General features: G+C 39.4%; 1 protein-coding gene across 10 annotated transcripts in view; it reads right to left on the bottom strand.

The window, feature by feature from the left end:
* Window positions 1–162: 162 nt before the first annotated feature.
* UBR2 (ubiquitin protein ligase E3 component n-recognin 2) overlaps window positions 163–18591 on the bottom strand; it is a 107954-nt gene continuing 89525 nt past the window's right edge. For all 10 annotated transcript variants that reach the window (XR_015153196.1, XM_086371646.1, XM_086371651.1 and 7 more), the window contains 13 exons: window positions 17085–17233; window positions 16617–16672; window positions 13167–13263; window positions 12845–12912; window positions 11493–11628; window positions 10867–10960; window positions 9498–9628; window positions 8362–8470; window positions 8005–8061; window positions 7332–7409; window positions 6469–6639; window positions 4438–4539; window positions 163–2392 (listed from right to left, as the gene is read on the bottom strand). Coding sequence is in view for 9 of the 10 variants with exons in the window: in XM_086371646.1 (XP_086227772.1) it covers window positions 2251–2392; window positions 4438–4539; window positions 6469–6639; window positions 7332–7409; window positions 8005–8061; window positions 8362–8470; window positions 9498–9628; window positions 10867–10960; window positions 11493–11628; window positions 12845–12912; window positions 13167–13263; window positions 16617–16672; window positions 17085–17233 (1390 nt within the window). In the remaining variant the exon portion in view is untranslated. The remainder of the gene's footprint in view (window positions 2393–4437; window positions 4540–6468; window positions 6640–7331; window positions 7410–8004; window positions 8062–8361; window positions 8471–9497; window positions 9629–10866; window positions 10961–11492; window positions 11629–12844; window positions 12913–13166; window positions 13264–16616; window positions 16673–17084; window positions 17234–18591) is intronic.

Here is an 18591-nt window from a genome sequence, read left to right as displayed (position 1 = left end):
AGTTTGGCTAACAGCCATAATTACTGACACTAATAATATAAGCATCTTAAACTTCAAGCTAATACAGATGTCCCACTTTATTTGTAGCAAGGTGACATGGGGGGCAATTCCACTGCATTTTACGTGTGAAACAAAATAAAGGAAATGTAGGCAGACCCAAAGTAATGTCAACACCTAAAGCATTTATTTGGATATCTTTAAACTTTTTACATATGATACATTCCCAATTTTACAAGTTGTCCACAGATAATAAAGTTATAGCCAATTTATTAAACAGATATGATTTTTCCCTGATATGGAAAGCATGTTTATATAAACATTTCTACAATAAACATAATACATGCGGAACAAATCATAAGACTAAGATGATTCCTTAGTTGGGGAAGACAATTAGCTTAATGATACACACACCAGAAGATAAAAGGGTGTGTGTTGCTACTTGATGTAAATTCATTTTCTCTCAGACTCCCTGACCTTCTCAGAAAACGGAATCCAGGGACACCCTCTGCTAACAGCAGGCTTATATGAAGTCAGTTTTAAAAGTTGAAGTATTGTTATGATTTAGTGAAGAAGTTTATAATGCTACTACAGAGGGAGAAAACTGGTTTTATTCGGAGTTTAAGCTTGGTTAACTGGAGAAAAGCCAAAAGAAGCTGGACTTAAAAGCTAAAGGAGTGGGGATGTGACCAAGGCCAAAATAAACATTAAAATCATGATGCCATCCACAGACCACACCACCAGAAAGGGAGAAAGGCCAGAAGAGGGGGATGAGTGCTGGGTTCTAACGTGGATTTTCTTCCTGTTGGGCAAGAAGCGCCTCCTCTCAGATGGGTGAGTCAGTCCCAGGCACGAAGGGTCCAGTTCATCCTTTCAGAGGAAGGGGTTCTTCATACACCACCCCGGTGAAGTAGCGAGTGTGGCTTCTGCACCCCCACTGCCTTTAGCTGAGCGTCTGGATTTCCGGCCTTCCTCCTGGGTGTACTGTGGAGGGTGCAAAGCTGAGCAGGATGCAACTTTCAGACGCAGTTCAAAGAAAACTGAGCGAAATGGCTATCTGCATTGGCTAAAGAAGCCCAAAAACCTCTTATTACTCATTCATCCCTTAGTCCCTCCTCAGAGAGACTCCGAACTGATTCCTCCACCAAACCTGCCATCACTCTCTGCATACCCAAGCTCTTAGCACACATGATCACGGCAGGGTGGTGTGTGGCATGGCGTGGTTATAAACTATTTTACTAAGCGGCTATCATTCTAGGAAGGCACCTCTTAGTAAGAACAATAAGGTTAAAAAATAATAAAAAGCCTGGGCACACAGGCTGTCCCAGGAATGTCCTAAGTGAACTAGCAGGTAAACAGCAATTCATCTATTCCAGAAAATGCTGGAAGGGTGGGGGTGAGGGAATTTCAAAACACTGAATTCTCATTTTTTTTGCAAGTGCTTGATTCTAGATGAATACATTCTTTCAACTTAGTCTTAGAAATAACAATATATCATCTGAAAAATTAGGATACTCTTTTGAGTTTTCAAAAAGCCCTTTAAAACGAGTATTTTTTCCTCAAAGCCAAAAGCCTTGCAAAAAGAAAAAAAAAAAAAAAAAGAGGGGGGAATCCAACCTTGTACAGCCCGGAAAATCAGCTGGCACATAGAGACACCACCATCTCCCCTTTGGATTCCCACAGGCTCCTCCAGCAAGAGTGTCCCCCAACCCCCTCACAGCCAGTGGAGACAGGGAATGCCACTTTCCAAATACACTGCTTTGCTTAGAGGTAGGGTCCCATCAGCTGTGGGTACACTGACCCAGCCTCAAGGTTGAGGGTCACTGAGTGGGACCAGGAAGTGTGACCCCCAAAAGACCAGAGACTTTGCTTCCTGCTGCTGTTGAATCCGCTTCCGGCCTGGAGTTCCCTGTGTTCAGTAATGTGACATGGCTCAGATGACGGGGGAACAGTCAAACGCAGTCAGATGCCCGCAAATGGGCTGAGTCCAGCCCAGGAAGAGAAGCTCCTTCCTGGATTCGAAAATTCAAGAAGTTATGTTTGAAGGACACAGCAAATGATGCAAGAAAATCTGCTGGCAGAAAATGATTTTCATTAGTTCCTGGAGCCAGAAGCTATAAAAATAAAAATTGGGGGGAAAAAAAAGCTTAAATAACTTATTTCCAAATTCAGAAGAAGCTATTTCCTATTTTCTTTCTTGAAAAGCCAGCTGGTTTACAAAAATCCAAGTTCATGTATTTGGTAGTGACGTAGCTATAGGTGTTGCCAGTCAATGCCAACCAATGTCTGGTTTGCTTCCTGTGCGTGTCCAATTTCCTCTGTGATACTGTGCTGGTGCCAGAGCTTCTGAATCTTCTTGAATCGCTCTCTGCACAAATGTAAAGGATTTCCCCGTCTAGAAAGAAGACACATGTCACTCAGGAGGTATTTGGTGGTGTATTCATCTATTCTACTCCAACCTTTCCTGGTTTAGGCAAAGTTAACAAGTTTATTGGTTTTAGATCCTCTGCAAAATGTCTCTTTGGCAGGCGTCTGTGGCTATTAATATGTTAGCTCTGACCGTTTGCTAGGAGCAGCTGAAGGGGAGTAAGTGCAGAAAAGAAGAGGAAAACAAATAAACTACACTGATTCAGGCTGGGGTGAGGAACAGGAGGGTGGGGTTGAGCAGGAGGTGAACGTTGAGAGGCTAAAACTATGCATTCATTGTCCATTTTGTTGGTAAAATGTAAAACAGGGAGTAAGGGGGAGGATGAAAACATTACACAGGTAAAAATGTTCTTCCAAGTATGTCTTTTAGATCCAATGTTTAAGCAAAGCAGCTAAACATGAATAACTCTGGTTTCCAACTTAACCAGAGAATAGGAGTTGGTGAGCCTGAGGCCTTGGCTCCTGACTCAGAGCAGCAGTCCTCTCTCCATCCAGGGCTCCTCCTCTTAAGAGCCCACATTTCTTTTTCTTTCCTTTTTTTTCCTGTTTGGCTCATTTCTTTTTTCATTCATTCTTCCATTTATTCATCCAACAGTATTTATTTAGAACCTGTTATATGCTAGTTCACTGTCCCGGCCACATAAAACTAGCCCGGGAGACAGGCAGTAGGCAGGTAAACACAGGGACTCTGGGTCATAACGTGGGCTAAGAAAATCAAACTGGCCAATGTGACAAACCTCCTCAGAGGCCACGTTAGCCAGGGTGGTCAGGGAGGACTTCTCTGAGGAGGTGGCACCGGACTGAGGCCCGCAGGAGTCAGCCCTGTGCTTATGGTGGTATGGGAGGAAGGGGGATGGTAGGGGTGGCACAGAGTCATTAGAAATATACCAGGAACTCATCTGGAATATGCAAGGAATACCCAGAAGTCAGAAGAGACAGAAATAAAACTCTCAGTTACCAGTGGTCATGTAACAAATCACCCCAAAGTTAAGGGCTCTAAGGCATTTCTCAGAGCACCAGGTTGGACCACCAACTGGCGGCACAAGTGTGTCCCTGCAGTCAGTCAAGTGTCTGGGGAGCCCAACTACTTATCTTGCCTTGGTTTCCAGGCCTTCAACTTCTGCTCCCCAAGCCTGGGAAGCTACATCTAGGTTAAGATTTTTACCCCATTTTGGCAAAAATAAACGATCTGAAAATTCCTTAATAGTGCTCAAAGGAACTACTGTTCGTATACTGCTCTTGATGCAATAGGTGCTGCTGCTGCTGCTGCGTCGCTTCAGTCGTGTCCGACTCTGTGCGACCCCATAGACAGCAGCCCACCAGGCTCCCCCGTCCCTGGGATTCTCCAGGCAAGAACACTGGAGTGGGTTGCCATTTCTTTCTCCAATGCATGAAAGTGAAAAGTGAAAGTGAAGTCGCTCGGTCGTGTCCGACTCTTTGCAACCCCATGGACGGCAGCCTACCAGGGTCCTCCATCCATGGGATTTTCCAGGCAAGAGTACTCAATAGGTGCTACCTGAGTAGAATACTGCCCCAGATACTGTTTATTGCTCTATATGTTCTAAGTCTTTGTCCCCCAGATTCTTATGTAGTAAGATAAGTGCTTCTCTCATCAGTTAAGATTTGCTCTTTTTTTGTCACCTGAAGAATACTGGGTCTCACACACAAAACTGCACAAGTCACACTGTGCTCCCCCCGCAGCGCTTAATGCCACAGGACCATTCAAACAGTTCTCTGGAGTAAGACATGGAAAAAAGTTGCACTCTGCCCCATTTTCTCCCCCTTATGTATCGTGATGGCCCTCATGACTTTCTGAGGGCTAGCAATGGGAATGGCGAACCGGACAGCAAGGGGAGCTTCCTTGAAAGAGTCCATAGACAACAGCCACTTGTGCTAGCACCCCGGGCAGGTAGCAGGCAGGCCTCCAGACCACAGGGTTCATCAGGATCACCTCATGCTGAAGGTCCTGGAGGCCCAGAGCCAGCCAACGTAGTTCCCCAGGATGGGCCTTACCTGAGTCCCTGGTCAGTCTCCCCATAGTCATCAAGGTAAGGAGGAGAATAAAAACAGCCTTTGGTTTTGCCAGCTAAAAATAGTACTTGACATTCTCGTACTCTGTAGAGAGACCAATTTATATATTAGGAACCAAGATTTGGATTCAGTTACAAATGGACTGAAGTCCTAGAGAAATCAACAAAACCACCAGAAGTATGGGGTTAACAAACTATTATACATAACACAGATGAACAATCAGGATTTACTGTACAGCACAGGGAATTATACCCAGTAACTTCTAATAACCTATAATGAAATATAATCTGCAAAAAAACAAAACAAAAAACCCCTATATCACTGTGATGTACCCTGAAACTACTGCAATATCCTAAGTCAATTATACATCAATAAATAAATGTACACAAACAAAACTGGTGCTGAGGCAAGCAGTATTTATAGTAGAGACACTTGACAGTTTCAGGTGGACAGTGAAGGGACTTAGCCATAGATATATGTGTATATCCATTCTCTCCCCAACTCCCCTCTCAACACATGCCTAAGTATTAAAAATAACTAAAAGGACTATATTGTTATCAATATAAGGATGAGGAGGGATATTTAGGATTCGATTTCAACAACTCATATAAAACTGGCATTGAAAAAGTTAAATATGAAAACGTTAACTTCTAAAAGTAGTTACTGATGTATCAACCACTATTATGAGAAAATTATTGATTAAAAAAATGGTACACAGACATTATAAATTATGTTGACCTAAACAAAAAGCAACCCCAACTCGACCAAAAGCATTCTGAAATACGCTGAACAAAGTAAACCGCTACTTTCGTATTTCTCCTAAGGGTTTTAAAAGAAAGCTTCCTGATTCTGTTGAGAGGTTTGCTTAACTTTTTCTGGTGTTAGTAATTCAGCTCAATTCAACATTTACTGAGAACCTGTAGTATATTGGGGGTACTAAGATGTGCCTAAAATCTATGTCCCAGAGGAGCTCAAACTCACGTCACTTCTTTCCTTCAGGCCCTGTGACAGCTTCCATCTCACTCAGAGATGTCAAGGGGCCATCCCAAGCCCATGACTCCCCACTGTACTTGCTGCTCCAGTGGCAGTAGCCTCCATGCTGTTTTCTCTTGGCCATCCTGTATAGCTTGTGGGATCTTAGTTCCTGGACCGGGGATTGAACCCATGCCCTCGGCAGTGAAAGCTTGGAGTCCTAACCACTGGACTGCCAGGGAATTCCTTCTTTTCTTAAATAAATTTTACGGAGGTATTATTTTTTAAATAAAATGTATCCATTTTTAGAACACAGTTTGAAGAATTTTGTCCTTTCTGTTTCTTGAACATGGCAGGCACACCCCCAGCAATTCTGCACTTGCTGCTCACTGCACCTTAGGATGTTCTCCCCTCTTCTTTAGGTTTTTATTCAAGACACCTTCCCAGGGACCTTCTGTGGTTTCCTATCTATAATAAAATCCACCTTAGCTGCCATTTCATATTCCCCTCCCTGCCTTATTTTTTCTCTTCTGCATGGATCACTTTCTAAATTCTTATCTTCTATCTCCCTCACGAGAAAATGAACTCCATGAAAACAGAGATTTTTGTCTGTTGTGTTGACCACTGCATTCTCAATGCCTCATACAGTCACTAGTAAGCATCTGCCGTACACTGCTGAATACACACAACCACCTGCATCAGCCTGTGGTATGTGTGAATCCTGCCATTACAACAAAAGAAGTAAGTAATTCTGACTGTGTCTGGGTAGAAAATCAAAGACAGTTAGCAGTTTCACATTAGAACGAGGTGCAAAGAAAGAAGAACAGAACTGTCATGGGGATGGAAATGACAATGGAAGAATCAGCACAGAGTGAGCATGAGCCAAATATGAGGTGTGGAGACAAGGCTCCCCGTTTTCCTCAAATGAATAAAAACGGTGGCCTCTAATCCTCTTCAATGTAGCAGTTTCTCGTGTCCATTCCTCAACAGGCCATCTATTGCGGCAGATCTAAAACTAGAAAGCTCTTTCCAGGGCCTTACCTCAGGAAGATGCCCACCCCAGAACCACAGGAATAGGTGTGAGCAGTGCATGCCCCCACGTCCTCCCCTTCCAACTCCGTCTGGCAGCAGTAGCTCTGGGAGCACAGCAGGGTTCCGCATACAAGGCACATAGTTGGGGCTCTGCTCTTATCACCACCTGATTTGGGGCACCTTCAGGGAATAAAAAAAGTACAAGTGAAGACTAAAGAGCTGATGGTGGTAAAACTGTCCTGGGAAAAAATTCTGCAATATCAAGTAGAGCTGAAGATCCATACAGACTACAGCCCAGGCAAATTCACTCTGGAATAGATAACATCTCACTCATATACACCAACATCAGGTACTGGAAACAATCAATTGGAGAAAGGAGAAATAAAATTATCAATAGGAGGGAAAAATAGGTAAATGCTGCTACTCTCAGATAATGAAACGCTATACAACAGTGAAAAGTGATGAATTAAAAATTATGTATGTCAAATGTGTAAGTAAATCTTACAATCAATGCTAGTGAAAAAAGCCACAGGAAGAGGTACAATGTTATTTTAAAGCTTAAAATAATGATATATGCAAAATAATATATACTGCTTAGGAATATAACTATCTGTAGTTAATGTGTTACTTAAAGTGCAAATGGTTTAGATAAACTGTAATGAATCAAACTTGTTCCTCAGCATCCTGTTTCTCCTATTTTATTCTGTAAGATGGTGGGATCATTCTTTTATGAGTTAAATAGTGTAAAGCCCTTCTGATGTTACACTTTCTCTACCCAAACTGAAGAGAACAGCAAAATCTTTCACATTCTGTGTAGAGAACAAGTGTTTACAGTGGCAGGAAACGCTCAATAAGCTAATATCAAAACTTACGAGAAATTAGATGCTTGATTAATGAGGCTGCTGTAATCCTCTGGAAGGTCTATTAATTTGTTAGATTCTCTTGGATAACTAGAAACAAAACAAAACAAAAACCACACAAAAACTCAGTTAATAGGAGGACATATTGTTTAACGATAACAAAGTAACTCTTGACTTAGTCAAATAAAGGAAACTAGCTGCTACTACAGCAGCAAGAAGCTATAGCAAGAAATTTAAAATGCACTCTTATAACACCAGGCCTTAGGATTCACATTTTACTTAAAGAACTCAGCATAAAAATTATCAGGACAACAGACAGTACTGTACACTTGTATCCTGCTTCCTCCCTACCTCCTGCCCGCAACCAAGAGGTTTGACAATCTTTAATCTACCTTATGGAGAAGGCAATGGCAACCCACTCCAGTACTCTTGCCTGGAAAATATCATGGACGGAGGGGCTTGGTAGGCTGCAGTCCATGGGGTCGCTAAGAGTCGGACACAACTGAGCGACTTCACTTTCACTTTTCACTTTCATGCATTGGAGAAGGAAATGGCAACCCACTCCAGTGTTCTTGCCTGGAGAATCCCAAGGAAGGTGGAGCCTGGTGGGCTGCCGTCTATGGGGTTGCACAGAGTCGGACACGACTGAAGCGACTTAGCAGTGGCAGCAGCAGCAGCAACCTACCTTATAGCGTCTCTTTCACCTTCCAGGTATCTTTTAACTTCGATGTTATGACACCAACTTTAATGTAAATGGAGGAAAAAATAAAACATTTTTACTTTTGAAGGGCTAGAACTAAATGTACGAGGAAATAAACATCTCCACTACTATTCTCTGTCCAGGCAAATCTACTTATGCTATTCACTGGGCCTGGCAAAAATCTTGTCACAAAGGTAAACCCTTAACTAAGAAGGCCTAATGAATCACAAGGATTGAATTTTGCCAGGCTCACTATCTGAGAATTTGGTAAAATATGTGTTTCCAAATATATATATATATATATTTATTTTAACATAAAGAAGAAAATTGTATCATCATTACCTTTTAATCAGTAATTTCATTATCTCCTTATTTTCTTGAAAAAGACAAAGAAGGTTGTTTGGCAGGGAAAGATAGTTACATAGATGTTCAAAATGGCTTGTTCCAGAAGCTGCAAATAGAGAAGGAAAGAGATACAGATATAACAATTAAGAGCAGATTCTATATTAGAGTAAGCAACAGCAGAGTTTAAAACAAACAAAAAAAAAAGCACAAGACGGAAGAGTTCAATTTGGCCAGGTACATAACCTGGAAGTAAATGAGATGGCACAGGAAGGAATCCATAGAGTCAGGCGACTCCTTTACTAAACTGGCCACAATTTCTTGATGTTTCAGTATTACCATATGCAAAATGGGACACTTGTCCTGTGTGATACACTTTATGGGGTTATTTGTGAACATTAAATGACAAAAATAACATATGGGGAGCTCCAGAAAAGTATAAAGCAGTACAGAAATATAAGACAACTTTATCACTGAGAGATGGATTTAAACATTCACTTAATCATCACTGCAAATGATTAGGAAGTCTAAACCGTTCTCAATGGTGCCTGGACAACTAGATAGATGGAGACGCTATTCAACACACTGGTAGAGAGTGACAATACATGCAGGTACCCCATGCTCTGGGCCAGGCACCACGAGATACTCTAAGTCTACCTTTACACTACTTTCAAGAAATGAACTGAAGCAGAACACAGTGAACAACTGTGAAACAGCAAATTAACTCCTATATTAAAATGAGATTTACGTGCAATTATGAGTATTTTGAACCTCAATGCCACATGTCTCGTGTAAAAACCACTTGAATTTCAGTTTTCCCTTTTTAAAATCTGAAGAACCCATTTTATAAATAATATATACTTGAACATTTTAACATCCGACAGCAAAACTATATTTTTATACATGTAAAAAATCAGTACATTACTGAGATCCAAATAAAATCAGATATTTACATAAATATGCATTTAATTCTATAATTTTGTACATCACCACTCAACTAGCTACGATCTAAAGTTTAGTAAGTTTTAATTTTTGCAATGCATTTTAATTCTGAAATTGCTGGAGTGAAAGACAACACACATTTCCTACATTTTGAAATAAATTAGAAATTATCAAAAAAATAAAAAAGAAATTACCTTGAATTTCAGGTGGGGAAGGAACTCCATTTAAGTAATGGAAAAACAAAGCAGAACACCTCAGAAAAGGCATGATTCCAGCTTTGACATTCCTCCACAGATGCCAACCAGATGGCATTTCTTTCAAGGCACTAAAAAAGAGAAAAATGATAAGTGGGAAACTTAATTTAAAAATGATTCATTCTAGTTACAGCACAGTGTGAAAACAGACAGCTGCTATTGGGAAGTGATAGCAGATTGGTGTCAAAGGTGTGGGTAGCCCTGACTATTACAGGATATCAAGTATAACTGGTGATATACCTTCCACACTGTTATTAAAATTTATAAAAGTAATATAGCTACATAAAGAGAAAATCTGGAAAATAAAAACACTATCCATTATCCTGTAACTTTTATATTAGCGAGTATTCTTCTGGCAAACTACTTTCATACTAATCAGTCTAACACAGTTATAAGCGTAACATGAAATTTAAAATTAACATAAAAAACCCCCACATTTTTCAGAATACCATAAACCATAATTTTTATCAGAGTTTTAATACTCTGGATAATACCTATCATAACCTACACTTACTCCCCTGTAAGCAAACTCTTAGATTGCTTTAAACTCTAATATAAATAATATCAATGTCTACAGGTTTTTCTATATGTGGATTATTTTGTTAATATGGATTCTCAGAAATAGGATAATTTAGTTAAAGAACAAACAGTATGGTTCCTGAGATCTACTATTGGAAAGCCAAGTGAAACTGTTGTAATTAAATCACAACGGCCTCAATAACATATGAGTTCTGAGAACTTCTACCAGCCCTGGACATTATCTTAAAAATGTGTGGGAAGCACTGTATATTACCCTTCTTGCAGAGATTCCCAATCATGTTAGTATATTAAAGTTCGGGAGTCCTGCAGATCCCCCATCTTCTTTTTTAAATATATCAACAGATAGCAATTTCCTTTATTTAACAAACAAATTCCATTTGCCCCCCTCTTTTTCTGACATGTACACATTGCGATAGTTCTCTATTTTTGGCTGTGCTGGGTCTTCCCTGCTGCACGTAGGCTCCCTCTGGTTGTGGTGAGTGGGGGCTACCCTCCAGTTGTGGTGCATGGGCTTCTCGCTGCGGTGACTTCTCTTGTGGAGCCCAGGCTCTAGGTGCGCAGGCTTCAGTCGTTGTGGCGCAGGGGCTTAGCTGCTCTACAGCCTGTGGAATCCTCCCAGACCAGGGATCAAACCCGTGTGCCCTGCATTGGCAGGCAGATTCCTATCCACTGCGCCACCATGGAAGCCCCAAATGAGTTCCTTTTTCATGCTATCGCCTCCCAGTATTTGGGGAACTGCCTATCATATAAAGAGAATGTATGACCTCACCTTCCTGTATACTGCTGAATCATTTTACACAAAGCAAGAACTGCTAGTTCTTCTTCTTTGCCAGCAGCATTTTCTTGATCCATGCCACTCTTTTCTGAAAGACAAGGCAATACTAGTACCCTGCATTTGCCTACTAAGTGGATTGCTGACCACATCATTTAAGCACTCAAATATATTCACCCAGTCACATGTAATATGAAAATGCTCCCACGAAACACACAGAACTTTCACCCCTCAGGCTGGAGCACAGTTTACTATCGTAACAAGGAACCTCTTAGGCAGAGGACGTGAATGTGCCCCAGGGTGCCGGGCAGCAAGTGGTGAGTAAAATCTGCTAAATATATAGTCTGTAGTACTCAAATATTACTAAACATGTGAAATAAAAAAAAATAAGTAAAAACATTCACATCACTAAGGGATTTTTAACAGAAGGGAAATGGTTTCAAAAATTTTCACATGAGGATAAACAGATTTTTATTGTTTATTTCACTGTTTACTGTTACAAGTAGCCTTATTATAAATTTATGTATTATTCTCATCCAAGCACCTTTTCATTCAGTACTGTGTCTTTTTTAAGCTGAGAAAACTCAATTATTTTGTTTAAGAATCTGACAAAAAGGAGTTACCTGTACACGAGGTAAGTAAGATCTGAACGATGTGTGCCATGGTAACCAGATGGAAAATGTGAAGGTCCCCAGTGCCCAGGCTGATCCCTGAAAAGTCCTGACACTGCAGCGAAGGGAAGGCAAGGACCAAGCCCACCTGGACAGCAAACACAGGGTCAGACACAGCACCTTTCCTTTCACTGCGGAACACATTTGCACTTTCTTAATGCGATCCTTCTGTTAAGGATCTCAGTTCCTCCTCTTAAGAAATCTGTTGTTCTTAAAGGGTACATGTGTTAGAAATTCCACTAGGACTGACTAAAGACAATTATTTAGAACATTTTTATCTCATTTATCCAGTGATTCCCCTATTTACATTTATTGTTAATAATAACAGAAATAAAGCTTGAAATCTTTCTAGGTAGTAAGCAGCAGAAAAAGCATGAATTTTTGACCCACAAAGATCCAAGTATGAATCCCAGATTCTATTATGAGCCTTTTATATAATTCTTCTGAGATAATATATGTGTTTTTAATACCTTAGGATTAAAAACCTTAGTAGTAAGGATGTAAAGACTAAATGAAGATGAATGTGAAAGCAGGCAGGTGCCCACTAAATGCTAGCTCCATTGTGAGTCTCCTGCTGCCTGTATGATGGTGTCAGTGGTGGTAGTTCTCAAAGGAGAAATGGGAACAATAACAATGGCTAATATTTACTAGGGACACATTGCTCTAAGAGCTCTGCATTGATTATCCCACTGAGTTTTGACACAATCATATCAGGTAGGTATTAACTAACTTAAAGGTATAGAATCTGATGCCCAAAAGTGATTAAGGGAGCAGCATTGGGGCTGCTGTGTGTGGTGGTATACTCAGTGTCCTGTGAAAGGGAGCCTGGTTGAGGTGGGGCTAAACTTCAGCCATGCACTGCTTGGCCAGGGCTGATCTAGCACCAGACTGCACTTGCTCAGAAGACAAGACTTGCCCTAAATCACACAAAGGGACTGTCTGTTACTAAGTAGTGGAACCAAAAGGCTGTATCTGCCCCAAACCACTATATGGGCTGGCAGTAGCCCTTACATTACCAGTGTTATTTTTACTTCTTTATTGTAAAAAGCATAGAGAGGTTACAGTACCGACCTCAGCCACAAGGCAAAAATGAAAGAGACTGGATTAGACACCCAGGTCAAGTCTCTCAACTAGATTTCTTAACCTTTTTTTTTTTAAGTATCTTCAGAAAAGAATTATACTCAGAAGTAGTTAAAGAACAATAGATGATAATTCCTCTTGTCTGCTTCTACATTACTCAAGTCTAAGATAAAGCTACAGAGTATGACAGAGAGAATTTCAAACACAAATTATAAAATACCCACCAATAAATGAAACATGTCGATATCTAATATGCATGGAAGGTCTCTGTGGTTGTCACCAGGCACCAATGCTGATATTTAAAGAAAAATACGAGATCATATTTTTATATCAATGTAAGTATTAAAATATTTTTAACATGCATATAACCTAACTTGAATTTATTTTTTGCAAGCTATAAATGAATTCATAGCTAGAACTTGCATATAAGACAAACAGTATTACCAAAATATTTTTTCATAGTGGAGGAAAGTTTCATTACTAAAAACAAAATTACAGAAGATGAGAAATTACCCTAACACATATGGTACATCTATTAATACTCACATGCAAAAAGTTTACAGAAGTGTCCTTGCACCACTGAAAGTGACACCACTGTCCAATGTGCTCCAGCAAATCTTGTTAGTGACCTGAGACAGTCATCCTGAAATAGAGACTGACACAGTTAACAAAGAAGCCAGCATATGAAGTCGTTCTCTTCTAGGAATGCTCGTTCAAAGCATAGCTAATTGAAGTAAAGTTGGAAGCACAATGAAATCTCTAGATGGTATGGTACTGAATCTTATGACACCTTTACCAACATGTCTCTAACGTGAAATGAATGGAATAGAAAATATCTAATTGTACACTGAATAAAACAAAGTTATCTCCTATCACCATGCTGCTAGTTCTGTATGGAAAAGTTAACAAGGATACACGCGTCAAGACAGACAGTAAACAACAGAGACTCTCAGGAATGTGAAGCAGTATTTCTTTGTATTTAGTCTAAAGAAATACACTAAAATATGGGAAATACTCCCAATACTGGGGAAACTTCATGGAAGATGGCTGTATAAAATCAGGGTGTCAGTAAACATCAAAAACTGTTATAGGGACTATGTAGCAACAATATATAGTTTTAAAGAAAACTTTAAAGTGAAGAATATAGTAGGAACAAAACTACATGTAAATATCTATTATAATAAAAGTATAAACATGGTAATGAAAAAAGACAAATGGGTGACTGACTTAAGTTTTCTTCCTACTTCTCTATTTTCTAAATTTTCTATAATGTTGTTTGGTTCAGTGGATATTGAGGACCTACCATACACTAGTTTTGGTTTTGAAGATCTTAAAATGAAAACTCAACCCTCCCAACTGCTTCTGTCAAGGAGCTCACAGCCTTGAGGGTGGGAAGGGAAAGAAAAGGGGGGTGGGGACAACTAAAGGAGGCAGGATCCCAGATGAGCGATATCCCATTCATGGCTCAGAAATTTCCCAGGGAAGACAAAGCTTGAAGAGCTTCTTAAAGAGGAGCTGTCTGCTTTGGCACTTGAGCAGAGGCAAAAGCCTGGAACTAGCATCTGGGGACCAGTAATGATTCTGCAATCCTGGACAATGGATGTGGAGACTGGCAGGAAGTGAGTGATAATGGAGAAATAACATTTAAGATGTATGATTGGGGTTACTTTTTGGAGAACCCCTCTGATGGTACATTAGGAGAAAGTGAGATTCAGGGTAGAGAATCTTATTATCATCATTATATAATTATAGTATTAATAATAATTAAATTAACATCATTATATTATATAATTATAAATATAACAAAGTTATAATTACAATTATAAAATATATAATTATACATATATTAATATTGGTATAATAATCTTATCATTATGATTATAATAATATTATTATGGTTATGATCATAATAATCTTATTATTATGGTTATGATCATAATAATATAGGCATGAAAAGATACAGGGCTGAACCAAATAAACTGAATAGAAGAAATAGGACAAATTTCAGGAGAGGGAAATTCAAATTTGCAGGAGAGGAATTCAACAATCTCTGCTGATCAACCGGAGATGAACATCCAGACCAAATGGTGCATCCTAAAGCACCTCCAGGATTCTGGCCCGGTCACCTGGATGGACAGTGGTGGCATTAACTAGACACTGAATACAGGAAGCAAAATTAAGCTGGATTGTTCAATTTGAGGTGCCTTTAGGAGATCCAGGTGAGAAAAATAAAGCAGGCAATATGGTAACAGATCAGGCTTGGAGATACACAGGTGGGAATCATTTGGAAGTAACTCAAATCAGAGTCACAGGGCTGAGCAGGGAAGAATATCATGACTGAGTCATGGGCCAAACTCTGGGGGTTTAAAATAATATTTATAGGACAAAGGAGGGAAAGCAGATGGAGAAGAAGCTGCCAGCAAGATAGGGAGAAAACCAGGAATGTCACAGAAATCAATAGGTTGGGGGAAAGATAAACCACCTTATGAAGGTCCCTTATCATCTGATATAGGAGACAAAGATCAATGAAGATAAAAAGTGGAAGTCCAAAAAATAGAAGTTTGTCCCTAATGGCTATATACTATATACTTCAAAAAATTAAATTTCTCTTAGAAATTTCTCATAGAAAAATAAACTTAGATAAAATATAAGCAAATCAAATATAATGTTATATAAAAAGGCTACTCTACATCAGTGGTTGCCAGCCTTTTTGGCACCAGGGATAAGTTTTGTGGACAATTTTTCCACAGACAGGGGTGGCAGGGTGAGGGTGGGGATGGATGGTTCCAGTGGTAATGCAAGTGACGGCAAGCAGCAGATGAAGCCTCACTCGCTTGCCTGTATTCACCTCCTGCTCTGCTGCCCAGTTCCTGACAGGACTGGTACAGTTCGCAGCCGGAGGTTGGGGACCCCTGCTCTACATGACCAAGTTGGGATTATTTCAGGGATGCAAGGCTGACTGGTATAACAATCAATATAAACAGATTACACACAATCATATTAGCAGAGAAATAGGCTGCCAAAGAGGTAGTGTGAAGTATATAGAATCTAGAAAATGGAAGAACTGCCTTAAAAACCAGATAAAATAAACTCTATTCTATACATTTGTGACAGCCTTATCAGCATATTTATCAACTCTTTATTTACTACAGCAAAAAAGTGTCACAGTCAACACTGCTAGTCACATCCTACCCGTCACATATCATAGCTAAGACTACAGTAACTGCTATTCTACTGATTTACTATAAGAATACAATTCAGGGCAGTTTTAATATCAGGGCGTACTCCTAAATATTCCAACTTAATAAGTCAAAGTGACCCAGGTGTCTGTATTTTTAAAAACTCCAAAGATCGCTCTTATATCAGTGGTTCTCAATCCTGGCCTTGGGCAAAGCTTTTAAAAAATATTAATGCCTGGGGCCCATCTTCAGAAACTCTGATTTAACTGACCTGAGGTAGGGCCTAGGCATTTTTAAAAGCTCCTCAGGTGATGTTACATGAATAAAATTACATGCATTTTTACAACTGTAAGTTTGAACAGTATGTAGTAAATGAAGCTGATACTAGCTACACAGTAAAAATGAGCAAGCTTTAGCTGTATATTCCTTCACTCTTCCAGGCATTAAATTACTCTGTTCTGACATTAATTTGTATTTATTTACACATTGCTTACAACAGGTAGTCAAATGTGGTAGAGGATATGTTCTGTTCAGTATTTCCAACTATAGAACTAAAAATTTAAGAACAAGCACTTTGTTTTTAGTTTTTTCCCCCATCTTTCTACATGTTTAACCAAAAGAGATGAAGTCTATTTAAATGAAAAATCATGAAAAATTAAATTACAAACATTACTGCTTCAATATTGTTATAGAAAATGGGTTTTACTACAAAAGGAATAAATCTATGCTTAAATAACCATTACAGGTTTTTTGGATTAAAAAGAGCAGAACAACCTAATTTCTACTTTCCCATTCCATGGATCCAGTAATAACTTACCAGTCTACAAGGCAAAGGACCAAACAATGGTTTATCTTCATCACTTAAAATTCTTTCTGTGGTTAAAAATAGTAAAGATGATAAATTTCATGCTTTGTATATTTCAAGTTTTAAAAAAAGTAAAAAAACATTCTTTCTGCCGAAAGCATAATATTGTCAGGTTTTGAAATCTTTAAGTCATTTCACAAGAATTAACTGTGCATGAGAAGTAAAAGTGAAAACACATTACTCTGACTGACTAGCAGCTATAACCACCACTAAAATGAGTGCTCTTGTGGCTGTGGTTAATTTATAAACTGTCAATCTAATATTTTGTCAGTATACTACACTTCCTGCTTCAAAGTTTTTATATTATTGCTTAAGACTGTTGCCCACTTTAAATATCTCATTTAAATACACATTTAAATCTGCACACAACTCATGTCAATGTATGCTTTAGATTTAAAGACACAATTCTAAATCTCTTACCTATGCTTTGGATGGTATATGCACAACTACTCCAACACATTATGGGCACACGGGGATCCTCTTCATTGGGATGAACTTTTAATCCCACCTTATAAGTAGCAGTTCCAAACGTTGCTAACATTTCTTTTATGCTTTCAGAATAAGGGTTCCTGAAGTGAACATGCATAGCATTAGGTCAAAACAATGTGCTCACATCAATCAAATGGCTCAGTTTCTTAACAGCTATCTTCTATGTTGGAATTGAACCCCTTAAACTATCTAAAGACAGTTGTGTGAAAAGGGGGAATTAAAGACATGCAGACAGTCCCTGCCTGAGAGTAGTTATGTTCAACTTGGGTTGGTGGTGATGAGGCACAGGCCGGAAAACAAGGTATTAGGCTGAAGGTCTACATATTAAACTACAGGACCCTTGATCTCTTCCTCCATCTCATGAACATCAGCAATGTATACCCACTGCCGTAGATTTTAGTTTCTCCAGTGATGAATCCTCATGGAAATGCCAGCTTTAGACAATGACATTTTCGGAGTCTCAAGAAAAAAAGACTGATAGGGGCCTGATCTCCTCACTGCGAGGCTCATCTGTCAGGAAGCTCCAACCTGCCCACCAGGTATCCAATGAGCTTCCTAGTGACTCATTCTTGAACAGTCACCCAAGGGCCAATAAACGTTTAAGGAAAGAATCAAACATCAAAGAGAGAAACACCAGAACAGAGAAGCAGAAAAAGGAACTCAGGGAAGGGGAGACAGTGCAGAAAACAGCAAATTAATTAAGAAAAAAATCAGTCCAAGAGGGCCAACAATGAGCTAACAGTAGGACTAGCTCGAAGAACAGAAAATCCAAGAAGAGAAAATTATCTAAGGAAAAACCAGAAAAAATTCCCAGAACTGTACTGAATCTTCAAAGAGCCTGTTGACAACACACATAACAAAATGAATGAAGAAAGATTCACACACCAAGGAATATCACAGAGAAATTCCAGAACACTGGGAATTAATGAGATGACCACAACAGTTTCCAGAAGTAATAAAATTACAAAGGAATAGGAATCAGGTGTTAATTTCTCAATAGGTGCTACAAGTTAGTAAAATAATGTGTTCAATATTTAGATGTGAAGTTATTTCTAACCTATAATTCTATACCCAAACCATCCATCAAGCATAGGGATACAAGCAATGTATTTTCAGACATGGAAAATTTAACATCCAGGCACCTTTCCTCAGGAATCTGCTGAGGCATGCAACGTGAGAGAGTAAATGAAGAGAGAGAAGGATACAAGATCCAGCAAACAAGAGGAGCATGGTCAGGGCGAGTGTTAGGGTAAGAGTTGTGTCCTGTCCTCATTGGTGCGAGAGGACAGAGGCTGTGGGAGGAGGGCTTCAGAGAAGAAGATCATCAGATGGATCCAAGCACTAATAGCTACTGCTAGGCAGACCTACAGCAGCATTTAGGACAAAAAGTATTATATACACAGAAAACCAAGTACATAAAAAAAAAAGAAAAGGTTAA

This window comes from Bos grunniens, chromosome 23 (assembly GCF_055505025.1).
Source record: "Bos grunniens cultivar Pamir isolate PY7600 chromosome 23, Bosgru_T2T1.0, whole genome shotgun sequence".
NCBI lineage: Eukaryota > Metazoa > Chordata > Mammalia > Artiodactyla > Bovidae > Bos > Bos grunniens.
Note: the sequence above shows the minus strand (reverse complement) of the source record. Positions and strands in the feature narration are given on the sequence as shown.